Below are 21,327 nucleotides of genomic sequence, written 5' to 3' on the forward strand. Positions count from 1 at the left end.
TGCTAACTACAGCTCTAAGTTAATCTGATGGTCAGTAAACAGGTTCTTGGAAATGTCCTGGCAGGGCTGCATGCCCAGCTTGGATATTTTTAACTTTCTGGACAGATGGACAGAGGAAGGATTTCAGTTGTTGGGAGGGGAGGTGGGGGTCAGGGGTGTGAGAATTATGTTTCCCTTATACGGTTCTGTGGCTGAAGACCCTCCCTCTCCACTTCACCTGCCTAAATTCTGACTTCGGTCTTCATCTACCCAGATTCACAGTGAATCCCTCCTTTGTCTCCTGTTCTCCCATTTCACTGCATTTCTGGTTTTCATGCCCGTCTTACCTTCCAACTCTAAGGAGACTTTGCTTTCTGTTCAAGACCCCAAGATATTTTTAACTCCATATCCCTGTAGATCAAGGAAAGGGTGGTCGGGCTCTGGCCAATGGCTGCTTTGCTTTCCTTGGAGAAAGAAGCCAGTCAGCGGCACCCAGAGGCTTCTCTTCAGTCTTAGCTCTTCAAGCTAAGGAGTAATTGTAGGAGTAATTCCCTTTCAACTTCACGCACCTCACTGCCCTCAACTTTTGGGAACAGAATTTGAGATCTTGAAAGCCCAAATGAGCCTCATATATCTTTGGAAAGTAGAAGAAATATTAGTTGAGGTCAGGGGCAGCAAACCAGGGGGTCACTGATGGAATCAGCTTGCAGACATTTAGAAAACCTGTACAGTTTCTTCCTAAAAATTTGAATTGGTGGTAAAGATTTAAAAACCAGATTTCACCAAAAGCTACTGTTCTGGCTTCTCTTAAAAAGCAATTATATTTGGTAACAAGCAGCCCACATTCCTTCATGGCATCCACCCGCGGGAGCTGAAGGGACCGGGCAGGCTCTCATTTGCTAGTTTCTACCACTCTCTGTTGTACCACACTCCTCTGCTTCACCCTTTTATACCTGCCTGACTCCGTCTAGTGTTTAGGTTTGTCTTAAGTTGTTCCCTCTAAGGACATCTTCTCAAATATTTCCTCTGAGGGACCTCCTAAGATTAGGGAGAATGAACCATTTTCTCCAGGGCTTCTGGAACACTCCAAAGTCGCCTGTCAGAAGCCAAAAATATTGTTGAAGTACATATTTAATGTTTAAAAGTGCAAATTTCGACTTATACCGCACAGTATATTTGTGTAGTTTTGCATGAAAATAATTTTATCTTCCTCCACCAAATCTTAAAAGTAAATTGAAACGCTGGAAGATGTACTGTGTGTATTCGCAACTCCAAATATTCCTCACTACATCACCCATAAATAACCCAAGTTAGGCACCACAATGCTAAAGACACAAGGCAAAGAGAGACATGGAAAGAAAGACACGGAGAGAAAGTCAACAAGAGGAAAAGAATATGAAAGACTAGAAGAATGAGTGAGTGATAAGCTCCTTCTGGCCCTAAATCACACCTCCTGACCTGGCCCAGTCCAGCTCCTGGGAAATTTGTAGACATCCCTGATATCTCTGGACAGGTGTTAGAGTGGTGGCTCAGGTTTGAAAAGCAAGTCTCAAAACAGGAGCCAGGCCAAGTAAGGGAGAGGTGAGGGGCTAAGAGCAGCCAAGTATGGTTAGACAGGAAAGATTGTCTAGGGGCCAGGAGAGAGGCTTGGGGACAGGAAGCAGAGGGCTGAGAACAGGGCTGGTCAGCATTTGGCCTTTCTCCCACTGAGCCCATCTTTGTTTCACTTCCTCTTACCTCCCCTGCCTCAGAAAAATGAAGTGAAAGAGTTGCCTCGACCTCCTTAGATGAGGGAATCGTCTTTCCAGAATGGCTACATCTCCCACCATAGAAGACCAGAACGAGGATGAGTACCAGGGCTCCTTTCCCTGTCCAAACGGGATTTCATCTCTTCTCTTCCCAAGATAGGAAATACCCCAGATCTGTGTTCCTGACTTGGGTGAGTTTATTCCCCCAGCCTCTCTGGTAAGGCAAAGACAGGTCTAACTAGTCTCCCTCCTATTCCAGTACTATCAATGCTGCCCTGAATGTAACAAAGAAATGTCAAAGACAGGATTTGGATATTTTCCACTGACCACTATATACCAAGAGAGATGGAATCACAGGATGGGGAAGATTCGGGGTGAGGCAGGGGTCCAAGTTTTGGGAAGCCCAGCTCATAGCTGAGGATCCAGGGAGGAGGAGGGGTTTGAGAATGGGGAATAGTCCCAGACCCAAAGGTCGTGGCGACATAGCCTCTCCCTGCATTGGTCAGGCCCGGGTCCGAGGAATCCTTGGACCTTAAAAAGGTCTTAAAAGTCCTGGGCCTTGGGGCGCCTGGGTGGCTCAGTCATTAGGCGTCTGCCTTCGGCTCAGGGAGTGATCCCGAGTCCTGGGATCCAGCCCCACATCAGGCTCCTCCGCTGGGAGCCTGCTTCTTCCTCTCCCACTCTCCCTGCTTGTGTTCCCTCTCTCGCTGGCTGTCTCTATCTCTGTCGAATAAATAAATAAAATCTTAAAAAAAAAAAAAAGTCTCGGGCCTTAGCCTCTCAGGTCCTGCAGTTAGGGCTGGATCACTGTCTCCCCACTGAGTCCCATTAGGGTGACTGGGGGAACCTCCCTTCCCTTTAGGATACAAAACAGCAAATTAAGTTCTGTTGGAGATAAAGCAAAGGCCTTTCTGAGGTGATACTAGAACTTCTTATTTTCAGCTCTCTGGTCCCAAATGAACTTAAGGAGATAGCGAGGCTCAGTAGGGGAAAGGTCAATGGAGAAGGGGTCACCACTGGTCTGGCCAGATTAGCTAACTGAGCTATTCTTGTCTAGCTCACTTCTCTTCTCTGTCCTCTGGCCAGACATGATATATGACAGGAGATGAAGAAGCCCTGCCCCACCAGCCCCTTCCTCAGTCAGAAATTTCTCCAAACTGCTTGATGTGAGTCCTGACCTGCAGGTTGTGACCTTGAACTCTGATGCAGGGGTTGTCACCTCCCTCGATAGTTGATAGAATTGCTGATCCTCCTGCTACTGGGGCTGAGGCCGTTTCTTGGAAAGGACTGGCTGCATGCCTGAGGTATCTTTAGCTTGCCCAAGCTGAAAATAGGCGGGGAAATCCAGAGGATGGAATGAGTTCAGCAAAAGCTGGACACGTCCTGACCTTTGTTCTCAAAACCATTTAGACTCCTGCAGGTGGACCAACATCAGCTTGAAGGGTTCCTAGTGGGTCTCTAATCCAAATTCTGTCTCAGTTGAGGCTTGCAGTCTTGTCATGATTTTCCCAAGGGCACAAGGCTGTGGGGCGGTGAAATTCCATAAACCGTAACTCCATAAACATATGACCATAACTAGTGCTTTGCTCATTTGAGACAGCAGCCCTTCCCTTTGGCTTAGTGCTCAACTAGCCTACGCCTACAGGCCACCCTTCCTTCCTTTCAAAGTTCAAACAGCAATAAAAATGAATTGAGGGAAATAATTGTCTTTTCCTCACTAAACCACGGGTGCCCTATCCACCCGATATCTGACCTTCCAATTTTCTTGGGTCTCCACTCCTAGTCTTCTAAATAACGTGTTGCATCCAGGTTTTCCATTCAGCTGTCCCTCAAACCACTCGAGTCCCTGGGAAGTTTGCAGACCCCACTCTCAAGCTTCCTGCCCAAGGTGGGAGGGGACCAGAAGCTACAGATGGAACATAGAGTAAGGAAGGGTAGGATTCCTGCCAGAGAACCCACCCTGCCTGAGGCCAGCACGGGCCTGGCTGTGGGTGTGGGAACAACCCATTCCACATAAGCAGGCCCTACCAGGCAGGTAGCACAGGGCTGAGCGAGCACTGTGTGGGTCCTCCCTAAACGTTTGCAGACAGATCCTCAACCTCTAACCTCTCAGGTGGTCCTCCAGAGAAATAAGCAGTCATGACTGGTGACTGGACCTTAGGCTTCAGCCTCAGCCTGCCCGACGGAACCTATGGAAAGTAGGGGAGAGGTCAATGGAAACAGTCTAACTCTGCCTGGAACTGTTCTGGAATCTGGGGAAGCTGCTAGATCCCATGTCTCTGGCTTTGTTCAGCAAGGTCACCTGCCAAGAGTGGCAGGACGCCAGATAGGAAAGAATCCAAGAATGGTCTGATCTTTCTGACACTTTGTTTTTGAGGCAGTACAACTGAACCCAACTGGTCACTAACGTTTGCCCTCCTTTCTCCCATTTCATGGGGAAAAGATGTATGTATATAGTGGTGGCAGCAGGAGTGTGTTCCAGCCCTCCTCTACTCTTTTTTGTCTAGAATCTTCTTTGTTCCCAGGCTGGCATTAGGTGGGGTTTGGGGGGATGGCTATGGCCCCAACATAGACACAAATATAATTGATCATGTTAGGGCTGGTATATGTGGGGGAGGAGGACAGGAGACAAAAGGAGATTTTTTTCAGTGTCTTTTACATTTGTTTCTTGCTGATTTCTCCACAGCCACAATCACAGGCTAAAGTGTCACTATGGGAAACCCCTGTGACAGGTCCCTCAGCCCCTCCCTCACCATTCCACTCACCTAACACCTTGCAGAGCTAGAAAAGGAAACACACCAATCACCACAAATTGCTCAATAACTCTGGAAAGTCCTCTTTCAATTCCTGCTTCCTTCTCTGTTCTCTTGGCTGCCTCTACCATAACACCTATTACCACAGCCAAACCAAGCTTTCAAGGTGCTTTCCCTCAACGGAGTCACAGCCCCTATTCATTTTTTACAATGGGGTCAGAAATAGCTAACATGAAATTGCCAGTCTCTATCACTTGATGCAGTATGGAATTCAGTACGCCTGGCTGAATACGGTTGGAGAATTTCTTGAAGGTTCTCTTGCACCCCCTCTTTATGACTTTCAAATGTTTAGTAGGGTCGCTATGACAGCATCCCAGCTATCTGTGTTTGCCTCCTTATTCAGTCCCTATTCTGGACACGCAGCTCGCCCGTGACTGTTGCATGTCAAGTGGCTGGAACCAATCAGCTCATCGAGGGCTTCGGTGGAAGCCAATCAGAGCCTAGGGAAGTGACCTCACCCCAGGGAGAGCTGTGTGGGCGAGAAAGCATCTCTCAGAGCTGTGAGTGTCCCTAAGTCACTCCCCTCCTCCCCACCCTCCTTACTTCCTGTAAAGCAATACCGCCTACCCCCTCTACTCCGAGAAGGGAGTAAGAAAGGCTAACTAAATTCCACAAAGGAAGAACCAAAAGAGAAACTGCAACTCAGCCACAAAGCAGCTTCTGGAAGTGGAGAATGGGGGTTCCTTTTGCACAGAACTATCTTTCAATGTGGGGTCCCCGGGGCCTGGAAGAGGGTGTGTGGTGAGGCAGAATCAGCACCTCCTCCCTACTCCCTCCCGGCACCTAGCTTTCTTGACTCTCTCTCACAAAAATAGCTGTAATCTATCCTTGTAAACAAGGACAAGATCAAGGTCAAGTGTGGGAAAGAGAGGGCCCGTGTCCCTGTGAACACATGTGAAAAGAGATAATTGTGTTCCACAGCCTGAGGACCAGAGGCTCAGAAGCCAACGGCTCTTCAGGGCATGGGTTGTTCTTCTCTACTACTCACTCTGTGCAGCCTCATAGAATGTTCCCTGGCAGGGCTAGATTGGGAGTCTGTGCCCCACCATGGGGGTGGGAGGGAAGGGGTAAAGGACAGGAAGGCTGTAACCCCCAGTGTGTCACACTGGACTCTGGTGGGTAAGGAAAGAATGGCCCAGCTAGGCACTCGCTTCTTTCCTCCAGGTCTCTCCCACCAGGCCTCACCCTAGACAGAGAGACAGATAAAAACATTTTATTTAAAAACATAAAGCTGGTCTTACTCCTCCTAACTGCAAACACCCCCAACTATCTTTCACTATAAAAAAGTGGGTGGGGGCGTATGTACAGCTGTCTCAGCTCTAACAACTCCAGTGTTTCTTTGACCCTTCTTTCTTTCCTTCATACAATTAAGACATTGGTCCTTTGCCCTTTTCCCAAGCTATCAAAGGTGATACAAGGGTAGAGGGAGGGGAAGGGTAGAAAAGAGAGCTGTCATCATTGTCCATTCCTATCTCCAGGGCCAAACAGTGTATCTGGACTCTAAGCAAATGATTTGCCTGTCCACAAAACCAAGTAATAGGGTGGGTTACTCTCTGTATCTTAAATCAAAAAAGACCCGAAGGTCCAAGGTGTTCAGGGTCCTTCTTCAGTATATAGCCTCATCCATATTGTCATCACTGTCACCCCCAAAGTCCTCTCCATTGTCAAAATATGACATGATGTAATCAGTTTCCTGAAACAGAACAAAAAGAAATCAAAGTCAGGCTTGCTTTAAGCCTTCTCCTTCCCCCCGGTGTATCAGGACCCTCTGCTCCCCATGAAACCATCCCAGGCCCGGGAAGTCCCTTCTGGCTGCAGTTTGCTCTTGAGAAGAGCCTAGTGACACATGAAGTGGAGGGCACTATCCTCTGGGGGATATCTCCTTTGGTTCTCCAACCCTCTAGAGAGAATATCCGTGGTGGACAGAGTTGAGACCCCCAGAACTGATGAGGAAGAGATGGGAAGTGAGGGTGGAAGGAGAGCCCCTTCACCTCTTCATGTTCTTCTTCATCATACTCCTCTTCTTCTTCCTCTTCCTTCTCTTCTTCTTCTTCTTTCTCCTCATCTTCCTCTGAAGTCACTTCTTCCTCCTTCTTCTCCAGGGTCTTATGTGGAGATGAATAGAAGGAAAACTCAGACTCGGCTCAGAAAAGGGAGTGAGGCACATATGGGCCAAAGGACAGGGAATGGGTCTAGGGTCCAGGTGGTCTTTGTGCACATTTCCTCCTTACCTCTAGTTTCTGTATTGTTTCTTCCTTATCTTCTGTGTTCTTAGGGGGCCTCTTGGGAATTAGGATGGTGGTCCCTGATCAAGGAATCAAAAGGTGAACCATCAGAGAGCAAACTTCCCTATTAGCTTTCTACCCCACCCTCTCACAGAGACGATGTCACTCTGCTGCCCTCATGTGGCCACCACAGCATCCAGCTACAATACTGGGTGGAAAGGGTAGGAACTGGAAGGGCGGGCAAGACCACCCACAGCCTCAGGCCCTCCAGCTGATGAAGGAAATCTCTCTTCTGCCTCTTTTTCCCAGGTACACTCACGTTCCTTTTGTAGCTTCCGCACTCGGATCTTTAGCTCCCGGGGTAAACGCCGCCAATCTGGGAACCAGTGGGAACGTAAAAGTCAGTAAGACCCTGCCTGTGGTCTCCTATGAATGACTGGTTTTAAAGGAGAGGTAAGAGACAGGATAATGGTGAGGAAGGAAGGGGTGAGTCAAAGTTGCTTAGAACAAAACTGTAGCTTGGATGTCTCCAGGGAAGTGGGGCTATTTCATAGGTTTTCAGGTAGAGTCAGGAGAGCGTTTTGGAGCACATCTCGGGTCCAGTTTGTGAATACTGAATAGACTGGAGGTTGGGGACAGAGAAAGGTGGATGGGCTGGTGGCATCTTGGGGATTTTAAAAAAGGGCAGACAGTGAAAGGGCCCATCACCTACCAGGGTTCCAATCGATGGCATTGTCAATCGGCCCTGACATCTGATATTTGTCTGAGTAACGCTCCACATCTGAGGGGTCAGAGGCCAAGGGTCAAAGTTTTATCCTTTCCGAGCCCTGGAACAGGGTTGTTCCTAAGGGCCCAGCCCTCTCAATACTCAGGCATTGTCTGTTCCTTCACCCCAAACCCAGAACCCAGGGGGTCAGCTTCCATGAGGACCTTCAACATTCTTCAGCCTTGTCCCTTTGCCACCCCAAATTACAATGTTTTGGTCATCTCTCTTAACCCAAAGGCACGGCCATATTGAGAGGTAGTGTGGTACACTGGAAAGTATACTAGAGAGCAAGAGATCAGGGTTCAAGCCTTCCCTTTACTCTTCGTTAATGGCGCTTCCAGGCAAGTCTTTCATCCCTCTGAGCTTCAGCTTCTAAGGCTTCGACTGGAAAGCACTGTTTGTCAATACACTCAAACACTGCACTTCCACACCTGCCGGTACATACCCACTGTCCCAAGCCTCCCAAGTGACACCTCTTCTCGGGCCCCTTCTGGTCTCCCTGACCTCTCCAGGATCCTGCTAACCTTAGGAAGGCTTCTCAGACACCCAGCATCAGCCTCCCTTCTGATTGTTTGGTGCCTGTGATGTCCAACCAGTTCATAATGTCGACCTATTCCATTTATACCTATGAAATGAGCACGTGATGCTTCGCCTCCTACTACCCCCAGACTGTCGTGAGACTCAGAGCAAACCGTGAATACTCGAATGCATTTCAAAGGCAGGGGTGATTGTTATGATCTCCCCAGTTGGACAGTGAGCTTCCTGCACCTCGTCTGGCTTCTCTGGCCCCTGTGGTGCTGTGTACAGGGTACTACTCAGGAAAGGCGCTCAGAATGTGATGCTAGCATTCCAACTGACCTCTCTTGGGGACAGCTGGCCGGATGAAGTAGGGGAGCTGCCTCATGGCCCCTCGTAGCTCCTGCTTCAGTGCCAGGACATACTCCCCTTCTTCTCCTGAGGGCAGAGGCACTGGGCGGAACTCCAAGGGCTAAGGAAGCAGGGGCAGTGGTCAGTTCAGGGAAAAAAAACACACTAGAGCACAAATCTAGAAGGGTCTCTCCCCCCAGTTCAATGCAATGCTCCCACTGACCAGAGGGCCAAAGAAAAATGGGGGGAGCAACAGCATTTTGAAAGCCGGGGAGCTGGGGGTGTAATAAACTACTTTGCCTGGAAAACATCCCATGTGAGTTGGAAGCATAGAGACAGGAAGGGGCAAGATGAGTTTTATGGTGGCCCACGAGGAATCCAGGATCATATATGGTCAGCCAGGGTCACACAAGGGAGGCAGATACTCACAGGGAAGAGTGGAGAAGGCTGCAGGGTGGGTGGGGGCAGAGCATCCCCCTTCCCAATGCCCACAGCCTCCATGTTGAAGGTCAGCTGGCCCCGGCCACGACCCCGGCCCCCACCCCGACTGGCCATGGTGGAGGGGGCCTGGGTATATAGTGATCCAGTGAGAAAAACCTGATAAAGACAAAAACAAAAAGAAAAGTATAGTAGAATGATGGGAAGCCAGAGAGGTACAGGACACTCAATTTTTTCTCCTTAGGACCCAAATAGCCAGTGTAATTCAACATATTTTGATGGAGAAGGCATTGTACCAGGCAGGGTATTTCTGGAAATACAGATGTGAATGAGACATGGTCCCAACAGGACAGATAATTGCAAAATAGTATAACTGTAGAACAAAAGGGGAAGTGGGGGTGCCTGAGTGGCTCAGTGGATTAAGCTTCCAACTCTTGATTTCTGCTCAAGTCATGATCTCAGGGTCATGATCTCAGGGTCATGAGATGGAGCCCTGCATTGGCTCCGTGCTCAGTGGGGAGTCTGCTTGGGTTCTCTCTCTCCCTCTGCCCCCCCTTTCTCAAATAAATTTATAAAGGGTGGAAGTGCTTAGACCCTTGGATAAAACTTCCCTCCGTCCCCAAGATAATTTGGAATTTGTCATCATCAGCATATGTCCATATAATCTTTGAATTCTTTGTCTCCCTGGCTTTCCACACCCAACCAGGCCCCAGTGCAACCCAATGCAATGAATTTCAGCAAAACATTTATCAAGCATCTATAATGGAAAAGGTAGTGTGCCAGGCACTATGGGGCACAGGGATAAGTCAGTGGTGGGAGGTGGGGGTGAGGAGAACCATTACAATCCATTTTTTAAATTTTTTTAACAGATTTTTATTTATTTGAGAGAGAGAGATAGCAAGAGTACGAGTGGGAAGGAGAGGGAGAAGCAGGCTCCCTGACGCGAGACTTGATCCCAGGACCCTGGGATCATGACCTGAGCCAAAAGCAGGTGCTTAACTGACTGCGCCACCCAGGCATCCCCCATTTTTTTGTTTTTTTAAACACCACTTAGAAGCACAGAATGTTAGAACTGGAAGGCCCGATAGAAGTACGTGGTCTAAATTCCCTCCCAATGCAGTACTTCACTCTGTAAGTTATTAGTCATTTAAATTCCAGGGGCATTTCCTGGAGAGAGGGTGTCCATTCTCCCCCAAGGAAGCCCATCCCATAGTGATCAACTCTGATGAATTGAAAGATAGGATGGAGGGTAAAGTTACCACATGAAAATAAAACTTGCAAGACATGATATTCCAGTGACAGAGAGCACACCGAGCAACCAGATCTTGGTTTCTAATACCATTTTCCAACAAAAGGAACCAGAGCTTCTTGGAGAAATGGCTGATTCTAGGGCTGGGGCAGAAAATATATAAAGTGAGCTGGAAGCATCTTCTAGTGCCAGAAAGCAAAGAAGTACTCAAAACAACTACACACACACATACATTGGTGGGGCTATGTCAAAAGGGCATAAGGGTCAACTGAAAGAGCTCCCAATGGCCAAAGCTGGAAGAATTTGAGAATAAAATAAGATAGTATTAGATTATAACCCCAAAGTTTAAAACAAATATCCATGAGTCCACACTGATATAAACAAATGATTAAATAAGTGAATACATGGGGGAGAAAAGACAAACCTCTCAGGTAGAATTCCAAATAAACTATGTAGACTCCACCCTGAAGAGGGGGAGTATAACTTTTCACTCCTTAAGTGTGGGCTATATATAGGGAATTTTGTCTAATTCAGCTTAGGAAAGGGGAGAGTAACTCTAATGGAGAAACTGGACAAACACTACTTCAGTCTGGTGACCATGGTCAACATGAACAATATTAAATTACATTGCTAGTAAGGGTACATACCCTTAATATGACGAGAGAAGGGGGAAAGCTAGGAAGACTGGGATGGTGAAAGGAGGCTTGATGAATCACAGGGTCACAAGTTTGTAAGAGCCCTCAGAAATCATGTATTCATTCATTTAACAAATAATTATTGAGTATTTACTATATGCCAGACACAATGCTAGACAATGGGGGTCATAGCGAATTCTCTACTCTAGACATGTATCCTTCCTCTGATAAACCATATTTAGTAAATTATTATACAGTTTCTATTTAAACATCTTTAGTAAGAGGACTCCCTATCTCACTTTGCAAGTTATTCCATTTTTGGATATTTGTTCTTCAATTAATATACAACAAATACTCTAAACAAGAAATATATGGCTCAACAAAATACCCAAGTTGGTGAAAAAAAAAGATTTAGAGATATATATAAGGTCATCTATTTTATCAAACACACACATACACATTTTTTTAACACATACATACACGTTTATGACGAAAAAAAGTTGTTCTTGAAGGATACACATCGAAAATTAATGTTGGCTAATTTGATGGGATTTGTGGGTTTTTTTGGGGGGGTTATGTGTCTTTTAAAGTTTGTTTTCTATACTGAATAGGTATTGCTTTTGTAATAAGAGAAAAATAATAATTTAAAAATTAAAAAATATAGCAACAAAATAGTCGATGAGATTAATAATATGGAGTAGGAAGGAGAGGGTGGGAAAACGTGTGTCTGAGGAATCTGGAAAGTTTTAGGCTCAACATAATAAATGTGAGGAAAAAATGGCTCTTAGCTAATAGATTAAACTGTGATCTGATTGAAAGAACATATTAGGTGAGAAAGGATGTCTCGTGGACACTAGAGAAGGAGAAAGAATTTGTGAGCATGTCTTCAGACCCTTTCAAGGGAAAGGACACTCTAACCAACTGGTTTAGGTATCTTTCCACCTGACAGACACGGTTCTAGCAGTGCAGATGGGAGCTGGTTTGATTGCAAAGCAGAGGAGTTAAGAAAAGACTGTGAGTTTTGAGGTTAGACAAATCAAACTCCATTTCCAGACACTAACCGAGCGACCCCCCAGGACATGGGGTAAAAGGAAGACAAAATTTTAGTTAATTGAGGCAATAAACTAGTGGTTAGAAAACCATAAACCATCCATCTCTACCCAACTCAGGTCAGGAATTTACGGTGTGTCTCTTCTATTGAAGACTGTGATTCAGTCTAAGCTCTTGAGGATAATTAGGGTCTTCCATAATCTGGTCCCAAATTGCTTTTCCTTATCGTCAACCCTCTCTAGAGCTCATCCTTGTACTCTCCTTCCCCCAAATAACATCTCATATGATGATACTCACTGTAGTAACTGTATTGTGGTAGAAATCATTAAGAAGCAGATTTCAACAAAACATACAGAAAAACCATTACATCAAATTTCAGAAAGGCAGTACATGTAGTGGTTAAGAACACGGATTTGAATTCCAGTTCTGTCATTTCCTAGCTACACAACCTTCAGCAACTAATTTAATATCTCTAAACCTGTTTCTTCATCTATAAATGGGAATAATAATAATAATAAAACCATCTTAATCCATTCAACAAATTTTCACTGAGTGCTGTTATATGCCAGCCACTATTCCAAGTGCTAGGGATAGAGCAGTGAGCAAAACAAAAACCGCTGTACCCATGGAGTTTAAATGGAGCTTACATTCTCATAGAATTAACAATATACAAATATCTCGAGCCATGAGACTGGGTGTAATGCCTAATGGAGCAGATGTGAACACAGAAAAGAAGAGATCCAGAGACTCAGGCCTAGAGCACTCTAATATTTAGGATTTGCTATATTTATGATAAATAAGACGAGGAGTTAACACTCATTATATGAGAACTCCTGGAAATCCAAACTGGAAAAAAAAAATCACACCAATAGAATAAATGTGCAAAGGACATGAATAGGCAATTGACAAAAGAATGATTAATAAGGGGCGCCTGGGTAAAAGAATGATTAATAAAACCACTCTTCACCTGTCAAATTGACAAAGACTTAAAAAGTAATCGGGCTGCCAGTTTTTTTGAGATGGACCCTCTCATACCTCAGCAGAAGGATTGTGTTTATACAAGTCTGTCAGGGGAGCAATTTGGCCACTTGAATCAACAGCCTCTTAAATGTTCATATCTTTTTTTTTTTTTTAAGATTTTATTTATTTATTTGACAGAGAGAGAGACACAGCCAGTGAGAGAGGGAACACAAGCAGGGGGAGTGGGAGAGGAATAGCAGGGAGCCCGATGCTGGGCTTGATCTCAGGACCCTGGGACCAGGCCCTGGGCCGAAGGCAGACGCTTAATGACTGAGCCACCCAGGTGCCCCTAAATGTTCATATCTTTAATCCAATAATCCTACTTTAAAAAATCTATCCTAAAGAAATCATCATATATAGTCAGATATGCAAGTACAAGGATGGTCATCATAGAGCTATCTATGGTAGCAAAACTTCTGAAATAACCTAAATGGTCCGATGAAAAATGAATGGTCAAGAAAAATCAAATATTCATTTTAGACCACTATGTAGAAAGAAAAATGACTTCAAATAATATTTAAAAGCAAAAAAAAAAATGTTCACAATATAAAGTGTAGGGAAACATGATATAAAATTGTATTTGTTCCATAGCCTGATTTATGTAATACACACACACACACACACACACACACACACACACACACTGGCGTATATATTCAGAAAAGAGATTGAAAGGATAAATATTAGAGTAATAATAATGGTTATCACTAGATCACGGTCATGAAATAATAGGCATTTTGATTTATACCTTTATGTGTTTCCAAATTTTCTAGAATAAATGTATACTACTTCTTTAATCAGAAACCAAAAGGGATGGTTTTCTTTATTTTTAAGAATGCTACTGAATTCAAATCCGTGTTCTTAACCAGGACAGCTACCCCTCTTTTACAATGAAAGTGAGGATTGCATTTCCTTGAACTATATATTTGTTTAGAATATTTGTTGGATATTAATTGAAGAACAAATATTCGAAAATGGAATGACCTGCAAAGTGAGATAGGGAGTTCTCTTTGAAATAGAAGCTGGATAACAATTTACTATATAGTTTATCAGAGGAAGGATGCATATTTAAAGTAGAGGATTCACTATGATCCCCATTGTCTAGCATATGTCTGGCATATAGCAGGTGCTCAATAAATGTCTGTTAAACGAATGAATACATGATTTCTGAGGGCTCTTCCAAACTTGAGACCTTGTGATTCATCAAGTCTCCCCTTACCATCCCAGTCCTCCTAGCTTCCTCCCTTCTCTTGACTGGGGGAGCAATTATTATTACAAACCACTAATTTAAGATATCTTAATTACATATTGTATTGTATTTTGTCTTTTATTAATTGTTCCCCAATTATGTTAGGAGTTTAAATTCTGCCTTCCCAATCAATTCCATTCAATTAACTTTTATTGGGCGCTTCGTATTAAGTACAAGAACCTGCCTACAAAACCTTATATTCTCAGAAGAACAGAAACATTAGCGCACTAAGGACTTTAATGGAGGTATGCATAAAATACTATCGTCAGACTGGGGAACGGTTAATTCTGAAAAAAAAAAAAAAAAAAAAGAAGGAGGAGGAGGAGGACGACGACGACGACAAGGACAAGGAGGAGGACGAGGAGGAGGAGAAAAAGCTAGTCCAGGAAAGCTACAGGTAGAAGGTAGTATTTCAGCTAAGTCCTGATAGATAACAGAAGTTTGTCAGACTCTTAGACAAGGGAATAATACGAATAGATTCGGGGGAAGCTGATGCCATAGCGAAGAGTCAGAGATACAAAAGTGAGCCTTCCTCACTTTGTGCTTTAATATCTCTCCCCTATGCACGAAAGAAAACTGCAGTTCTCTGGTATATAATCAGTACAGCAGTGGGAGCCCTGAAGAGAAAGGGAAAGAAGTGTAGGGGCTAGATCCAACAGGCTGCCGGAAAGCGTTGTCTATCTGTCTCGCGGCTGGGCCCTGGCGAACTGGTTCGGAAGGTGTGGGACAGAACCAGGTCAGAGCCACCAGGACGGAGCCTTACCTGCTGCCCCTCCCCCACGCGGAGCCCACGGCGCAGCCAACTTGAAATTTGCTGGTCTTCTTCTAGCTGGTGGCGCTGTAGGTCCGCCTCTCAGAGCTCCCCATTGGTGAGTTCTCCCGGCCAATCTAGGAGACGACTACCAGGGAGATCCGCCCACTTGACGCCACGGAGCAGTAGGGAGGGGGAGAGTCAGCCAGTACCCAGGCTTGGGAAGCCCCGCGCGGCGCGAAGGGAGATGGGGTTGCAAAGTCAACCAGGGGTCGGCTATTTCCGACCTCATCTCAGATGCGGGAGCTCCTGGCTAGCGAAAGTCCACAGAGGGAACCTGACACTTAGATCTCACCGAGGGACTCTGTTGAGGGGGCTCCCCCAGATAAATGAAACGGTTGTTCGTTAGGGATCAGTCTTTTTGTGACTCGGACTTCACAGCCTGGCCCCTCCATTACTCCAGCCTTCCCTCTAGTCCTACACTGCTTCCCTCCAGCACGACCAATGAATAATTCTTTTCTATCCCCCCCCCCCACCGTGGGTTGCTGCCATGTCTGTGAGAAGATGGGAGGAAAGTTTCGGGGAGGGAGGATTAGGAATCAGAGAACCAGAGTTGGGCAGGCAGGACAGGAGCCCAGTGTTTCCTGCATTTTCTATTCCCTTCCGGCTCCTCCTAGCCCTTGGTGAAGGGGGCACGGTGGCGAGGGTGGATGAGGGGGGTGTGTGTGTAGAGAAATCCTACTTACACACACACTCACTCACACACACACCACCACCACCACCAAAACAGCCCCAGAAATAGAGGGAAAGAATAATTCAGAGTGGTGTTAAAACCTAGGAGTTAGTCAAGAAGACTATCCCACATGTCAGAGAAAATGGCCCTGGGAGTGAAGCCTCTGGACTTGGAAGGCTGTAGATGTAGTAGCAAGGGCCCAGTCTTTGGAATAGGACAGAAACAGAGCTGTGACACTTTGGAGAACTTGCTTAACTTTACTAAGTCTCAGTTTCTTCATCTACAACAAGGAGATTCCTACCTTACAGCATTGTTCTGAGGATTCGAAATAATGTATGTGAAGTTCTTAGCATATAGTTGGTGTCCAACAAATGGTAGCTAGTAAAAATGGGTAGCTTCCCTGCAATATTTCTCCCCCTGCTTCTCTAGAAACATTATTTTTAGTATCTTGTGTCTGGTGGCTTCCAGTCTGAATTATCTCAGGTGAGTTTTCCAAATCCTTGGGATTTTTTCCTCATCTTCCACTTCCCCTCATGCCTTCCAGCTGGACATAAACTCCTTCCTAAAATATGCAGATGGAAGCTGTGGTAACCATGGAGACAGGGCAGGTGGCAAGGAGAGGCAGAGATAGGCAGCAGAGAGACCGATTACGATTGCGACAGATAGGCAGAGAGAAGACTTAAGGAGCGATTGGATAGAGACCTTCAAGGAACATGGAAAAATAATGAGTCTAAGCAAGAACGAGTGTAAATAGATGCAATAAGAAAGGGAGGTGTTACAAGGTTCGCTCTTCTCTCTGCCCCTTTTCTCTCTTCCTCTCCCCCTCCAAGAATATGGGGAGGAAGGTATCTGGGGATGCCCCCTGGTGTAGCTAAAAACGACCAGTATATCCACTCTCCTCATACTTATCTGGGGTCTGTACAAGGGATCTGAGGTTCAAGTTTATCTGTGCCGTGTGTTCCGTTTGGGCGGAGGTGGAGTGAGGATGTACCGCTGTGTCTGGCTCCAGCTCTCCCTGACATGTAAACTACAAGGAGGCAGCCAGATCTCTTGCTTCTCTCTGCGCAGTATGGACTCCGCTGTGGATCCCAATCGCCTCTCTCCAACTCTCTGCACACTGTACCATGTGCTGTGTGTGGCAGGTCAGATCTGGCGCACAGGCGCGCATAAACACACCTAGCGCGGAGAATGGGGCTCTGCTCAACGAAGAACTGGGATGGTCCCAGTCTGGGTCGCGGAGGAGTCTCCTAAGAAACATTTAGGTTTGTTGGGGCTGAGGGGAGGTCGGCTAAGCAAGAGAAGTCAGGATTGGAGCCTCTAGGTTTTGAGGCTTTATGTGTGCATGGGTGGGGGAACGGTTTGGTGCCCGACGCCCCCACCCGCAGAGACTAGGCTATAAATAGCAAGGCAGAGCTCCGCCCCCCCCCCCCCCCCAGCTTCTCTCCTCCCGAGCCGGCGCCTTGCCCGGGGCGCACCGGGAGGAGGGACCAGGATCCGGTGCCCGGGCGCAGATACACCAAGGGAATCCGGGTGCCCCTCCCCACGCCATGTGGGCCCCCGGGAACCCAGCTCCGCCACCCAGGCTGCCCCATGGCCCTGGCCTCACTCCTGGCCCGGCGGAGATCCTGCGGACATTCAGGTATCTATTTGGGCGCACAGCCTGGGAGGGAAAGAGCAAGGAGTGATGGGGAACATAGCATGGGCAAAAGAAACCCCCAATTCTCCCCCCACCCGTTTTAGGTCCCAAATGCAAGCTGCTTCCCTACCCCCACTCAATTTTGGGGGCTGTGGCAACCTAAAAGAGGTTAGGAATGGGAATTATGTGTGTGAATGTATGGGTGCATGTGTGTGGGTGGGTGGCGTTCAGCATCCTAGAAAGGGGTATTCCAAGTGCGGATAAGAAAAGGGGGATGCTGGAAAGGTCTGATAAGCCGTGGGGTGAGGGTGGGGGTGCGGTATCCCTGCGCGTGCACGTACGCATTTGCACGCGCGCTCGTCCTTCAATGCGGGTGCACCCTTCCCACCTCCTCAGGCATGCGCTGGGGGGAGGGGGCGGCTCAAAGGCATGAGTTAGAGGAAGGACTGTGTGCCGTGCCGTGGAGATCTCCCCACGCCGTCTCCTTCCAGCGGTGCCTCAGTTTCCCTGCCTGAATCCGTAAATAAGATCTCTCTCTTTCTCGCAGGGATTGGCTTCGCCACTGAGCCCTCAGGCCTCCGCCAGCCACCACCCCCACGCCCCTAGACATCCTCGGCGGGCCCCAGTCCCGGCTCCATTGGTGCTCTCGCCCCTGCCGCAGCTATGCTGCACACCGAGGGCCACGCTCTTCTTCGGGCCGTGGGTCAGGGTAAGCTACGCTTGGCCCGTTTGCTTCTGGAGGGAGGCGCCTACGTGAATGAGGGTGATGCCCAGGGGGAGACTGCGCTAATGGCGGCCTGTCGGGCCCGTTACGACGACCCCCAGAACAAGGCGCGCATGGTACGCTACCTCCTGGAGCAAGGCGCGGACCCCAACATCGCAGACCGCCTGGGGCGCACCGCGTTGATGCACGCTTGCGCCGGGGGTGGGGGCGCCGCCGTGGCCTCGCTGCTCCTTGCCCACGGTGCAGACCCCTCCGTGCGAGATCACGCGGGCGCCTCGGCGCTTGTCCACGCCCTGGACCGTGGGGACCGCGAGACCCTTGCCACGCTGCTGGACGCCTGTAAGGCGAAGGGCACGGAGGTCATCATCATCACCACCGACACCTCGCCCTCGGGAACCAAGAAGACGCGGCAGTATCTCAATTCCCCACCGTCCCCGGGGGTGGAGGACCCTGCTCCCGCTCCTCCTAGCCCCGGGGTCTGCACGTCGCCTTCCGAAATCCAACTGCAGACTGCAGGAGGAGGAGGAGGAGGACGAGGGTTGCTATCTCCTCGCGCTCAGGAAGAAGAGGAGAAGCGGGACGTATTCGAATTCCCTCTTCCTAAGCCCCCTGATGACCCCTCCCCTTCCGAGCCGCTCCCCAAACCACCCCGTCACCCTCCAAAACCACTCAAAAGGCTCAACTCCGAGCCCTGGGGCCTAGTGGCTCCTCCTCAACCGGTCCCACCCGCGGAAGGGAGGCTGGGGATTGAGCGCCTGACCGCGGAATTCAACGGCCTGACTCTGACCGGTCGACCCCGTCTTTCCAGACGTCACAGCACCGAAGGCCCGGAGGATCCGCCCCCGTGGGCGGAGAAAGTGACGGGTGGGGGTCCTCTTTCTCGCCGAAACACCGCGCCAGAAGCTCAGGAGTCTGGTCCCCCTTCAGGGCTGAGGCAGAAACTGAGCCGCATGGAGCCGGTGGAGCTCGATACCCCCGGAAATATTTGCCCCGACTCGCCGGAGTGCAGCCGCTTGTCCCTGGAGCGTCGCCGATACAGCGCCTCCCCGCTGACCCTCCCTCCAGCCGGCTCGGCTCCGTCCCCGCGCCAGTCCCAGGAGAGTCTGCCAGGGGCTGTATCTCCGCTGAGCGGACGGAGGCGGAGTCCCGGGCTGCTGGAGCGGAGGGGCTCGGGGACGTTGCTCCTGGACCACATCGCGCAAACGCGGCCTGGTTTCCTCCCTCCGCTCAACGTCAGCCCCCACCCTCCCATCCCCGACATTCGCCCCCAACCCGGAGGTCGGGCGCCTTCGCTGCCCGCCCCTCCCCAGGCGGGGGCGCCAGGCTCTCCCAGGACCAAGCGCAAGTTGGTGAGGCGCCACTCGATGCAGACTGAGCAGATCCGCCTGCTAGGGGGCTTCCAGAGTCTAGGCGGGCCAGGGGAGCCAGGGCGCTGAGAGGAGCGAGAGGAGCCAAGGAGGGTGGGGATCAGGACCTTGATGGGACAGGTGGGAGAACCAGCTCACACACACACCACGGACATAGGGGTCTCTTGCATGTGCTCCTGGGCACGGTGCACGCACACATGGGTAAAAAAGTGTCCACAAGCACAGTACTGTCATTCGCAGGGAAGGGTAAGTACTCTCTTTACTGGACATATAGACACATGCATTCATGTCCTGGTCACTTCACATGCATATTGGAATACTTGTGTACCCATCCACAGGAATGGCACACACGGGGCCACTTGTGCTTGGGCCCCAAGTGGGTCCCAAAGTCACCTGCATTTGTTCAGAAGCAGTAGGGAACCCCTACTTACGGATAATCTCCAATCTCTTTGCCCTTTTGCAGAAGCAATCCCCTGCTTTCCATGTATGCCCTACAACACAGCCCGTTCATGACTCTGCACACTCTACCCTCTTCCTGGATATCCCATCCCATTGTGTAGGTCTTGCTTCTCTCTCCAGGCCTGGCTCCTTGTTCACCCCTGCTTCCAGCCCTAACCACTTTTCAGGATATCTTCTTCACCCTCCTTGGGGTTTTCCTGCAGCAACCCCCAGCTTCAGTTCTGCTGCTGCCCTTCCTGCTCTCAGCTTTACTTCTCAACTTCCTGCTTTTTATTCCCACCTTGTTCCCCCAACCAATACAGCAGGTTGTCTCATTTTCCCAGGGAGTGGGTCATGGGCTCTATGCTGCTCTTCTGTCTGTCTGAGCTTATGAACACCCCCACAGGTAGAAGTGGGGAGTAACTCTAAATCACTCCTCTCTCCACTTGACATATCAAATAAATGTGTTCAGAAGTCTCTGTTTTGTCACTTCTGCCTGAGGGTGTGGGGTATGGGGAATGAGGAATGGGAAGGGAGGGTAATGCTAACTATAGCTATAATGATCTAGGGGGTACTTAGAGGTTCCAGCCACCTTCTTTGCAGGAGACCAACCGACCAACTGTGGTTGCAGAAGAAAAGATAAGTGTCCTGTGTCCTGAAGGTTTTAAGGCATTTGACAGGCTTTCGTTTGCTCAGTCTCCCCTATGTCCATCCTCAAATTCTTTAACTTAAGATTTCTACGAAAGTATCTCCTGCAAAAATTACCTCCCTCCACCATCAACAGATATATTCCAGTAGACTGACTGCCCCGCTTTCAAGCTTCTTATTTTGTAACCGTTCCCAGTTATTCCTTGGGGTTCTAATTTTCATCTCACCAGGTGCATTTCATTCTTTTTTCTACTTCTTTTTTTTTAAAGTTTTTATTTATGTAATCTTTATACACAAAGTGGGGCTCAAACTCACAACCCTGAGATCACGAGTAGCATGCTTTGCTGACTGAGACAGCCAGGTGCCCCCATTTTTTTCCACTTCTGACTTTTATTTCCCCATCCTGAGCCACTGCAGAGTAGGGAAAGAGAGAGAAAAGTACCTCACCTAGGTAGGAATGGCATGATGGTCAACTGACAAAAGGATGTGTAGTGTGTATCTCTGTGCGTATGAGTCTGTAAGAGTAATCAGAGGAACTCAGCCTGACAGGTTATGAGCAAGGTAACTGTCTTAATCTGCCTCCAGACTTCTCAGTTTTCTAGTTTCTGTATATATTCTAATTCTTCCTCACTCTAACGGGATGTAAGGGAGCTGCCCATTCCACTCTTTCTCACTGTTTTCCCCCAACTTAGAATAGGTAAAATCAGAAAACTACCTAAGGATGCATGGTATAACAAAAAGATAAAAATATTGGGAATCAGAAGACCTATGTCTGAACCCCTCTTTGCCATCTCCTAGCTTTAATTTTGGGCAATTTATCTAGCTTCTCTGAATGTCCATTTCCTTATCTGTAAAATAATAAAAATCTAGTTAGTCGTTGTGATTATTTAATAAGACTATGCACTAAAGTACATTGCGCAGTGTCTGACATATAGTAAGTATATGCTCATTAAATGTACTCTTTCCTTGTTTTAGCTCCACTGCCCATTGC

At 48.0% G+C, this 21,327-nt stretch overlaps 2 protein-coding genes across 5 annotated transcripts; one reads left to right on the forward strand and one right to left on the reverse strand.

Annotated features, from left to right (window-relative positions):
* The first annotated feature begins 1,615 nt into the window (after positions 1–1,615).
* On the forward strand, positions 1,616–20,165 carry ANKRD34A (ankyrin repeat domain 34A). 4 transcript variants are annotated; one of them, XM_044380300.3, is made up of 3 exons: positions 1,616–1,918; positions 17,264–17,327; positions 17,707–20,165. In XM_044380300.3, exon 3 carries the CDS (start codon positions 17,823–17,825, stop codon positions 19,317–19,319), a length of 1,497 nt encoding a protein of 498 aa, XP_044236235.1. In that variant the 5' UTR covers positions 1,616–1,918; positions 17,264–17,327; positions 17,707–17,822; the 3' UTR covers positions 19,320–20,165. The 4 variants fall into 4 exon arrangements, with proteins under 4 accessions (XP_044236235.1, XP_026344894.1, XP_057166300.1 ...); XM_057310317.1 differs by lacking the exon at positions 1,616–1,918 and adding an exon at positions 16,666–16,785; XM_048220519.2 differs by lacking the exon at positions 1,616–1,918 and adding an exon at positions 16,675–17,162.
* POLR3GL (RNA polymerase III subunit GL) lies at positions 5,738–8,953 on the reverse strand. Its single transcript, XM_026489110.4, has 7 exons — positions 8,828–8,953; positions 8,390–8,519; positions 7,478–7,546; positions 7,085–7,141; positions 6,772–6,845; positions 6,532–6,645; positions 5,738–6,233 (listed from the first exon to the last, which is right to left on the reverse strand). The coding sequence occupies exons 1-7, from the start codon at positions 8,951–8,953 to the stop codon at positions 6,147–6,149; spliced, it is 657 nt and encodes a 218-aa protein (XP_026344895.1). The 3' UTR covers positions 5,738–6,146.
* Positions 20,166–21,327: the final 1,162 nt, after the last annotated feature.

This window comes from Ursus arctos, unplaced genomic scaffold (genome assembly GCF_023065955.2).
Source record: "Ursus arctos isolate Adak ecotype North America unplaced genomic scaffold, UrsArc2.0 scaffold_12, whole genome shotgun sequence".
In the NCBI taxonomy this organism is placed as follows: Eukaryota; Metazoa; Chordata; class Mammalia; order Carnivora; family Ursidae; genus Ursus; species Ursus arctos.

Coding starts and splice junctions, on each gene's coding strand:
- POLR3GL (XM_026489110.4), bottom strand. CDS start 8,953: ATGGCCAGTCGGGGTGGGGGCCGGGGTCGTGGCCGGGGCCAGCTGACC. Junction 7,547..8,389: donor GCCAGCTGTCCCCAAGAGAG/GTCAGTTGGAAT, acceptor CTGACCCCTCAG/ATGTGGAGCGTTACTCAGAC. Junction 6,646..6,771: donor AAACAATACAGAAACTAGAG/GTAAGGAGGAAA, acceptor TCTCCACATAAG/ACCCTGGAGAAGAAGGAGGA.
- ANKRD34A (XM_044380300.3), top strand. CDS start 17,823: ATGCTGCACACCGAGGGCCACGCTCTTCTTCGGGCCGTGGGTCAGGGT.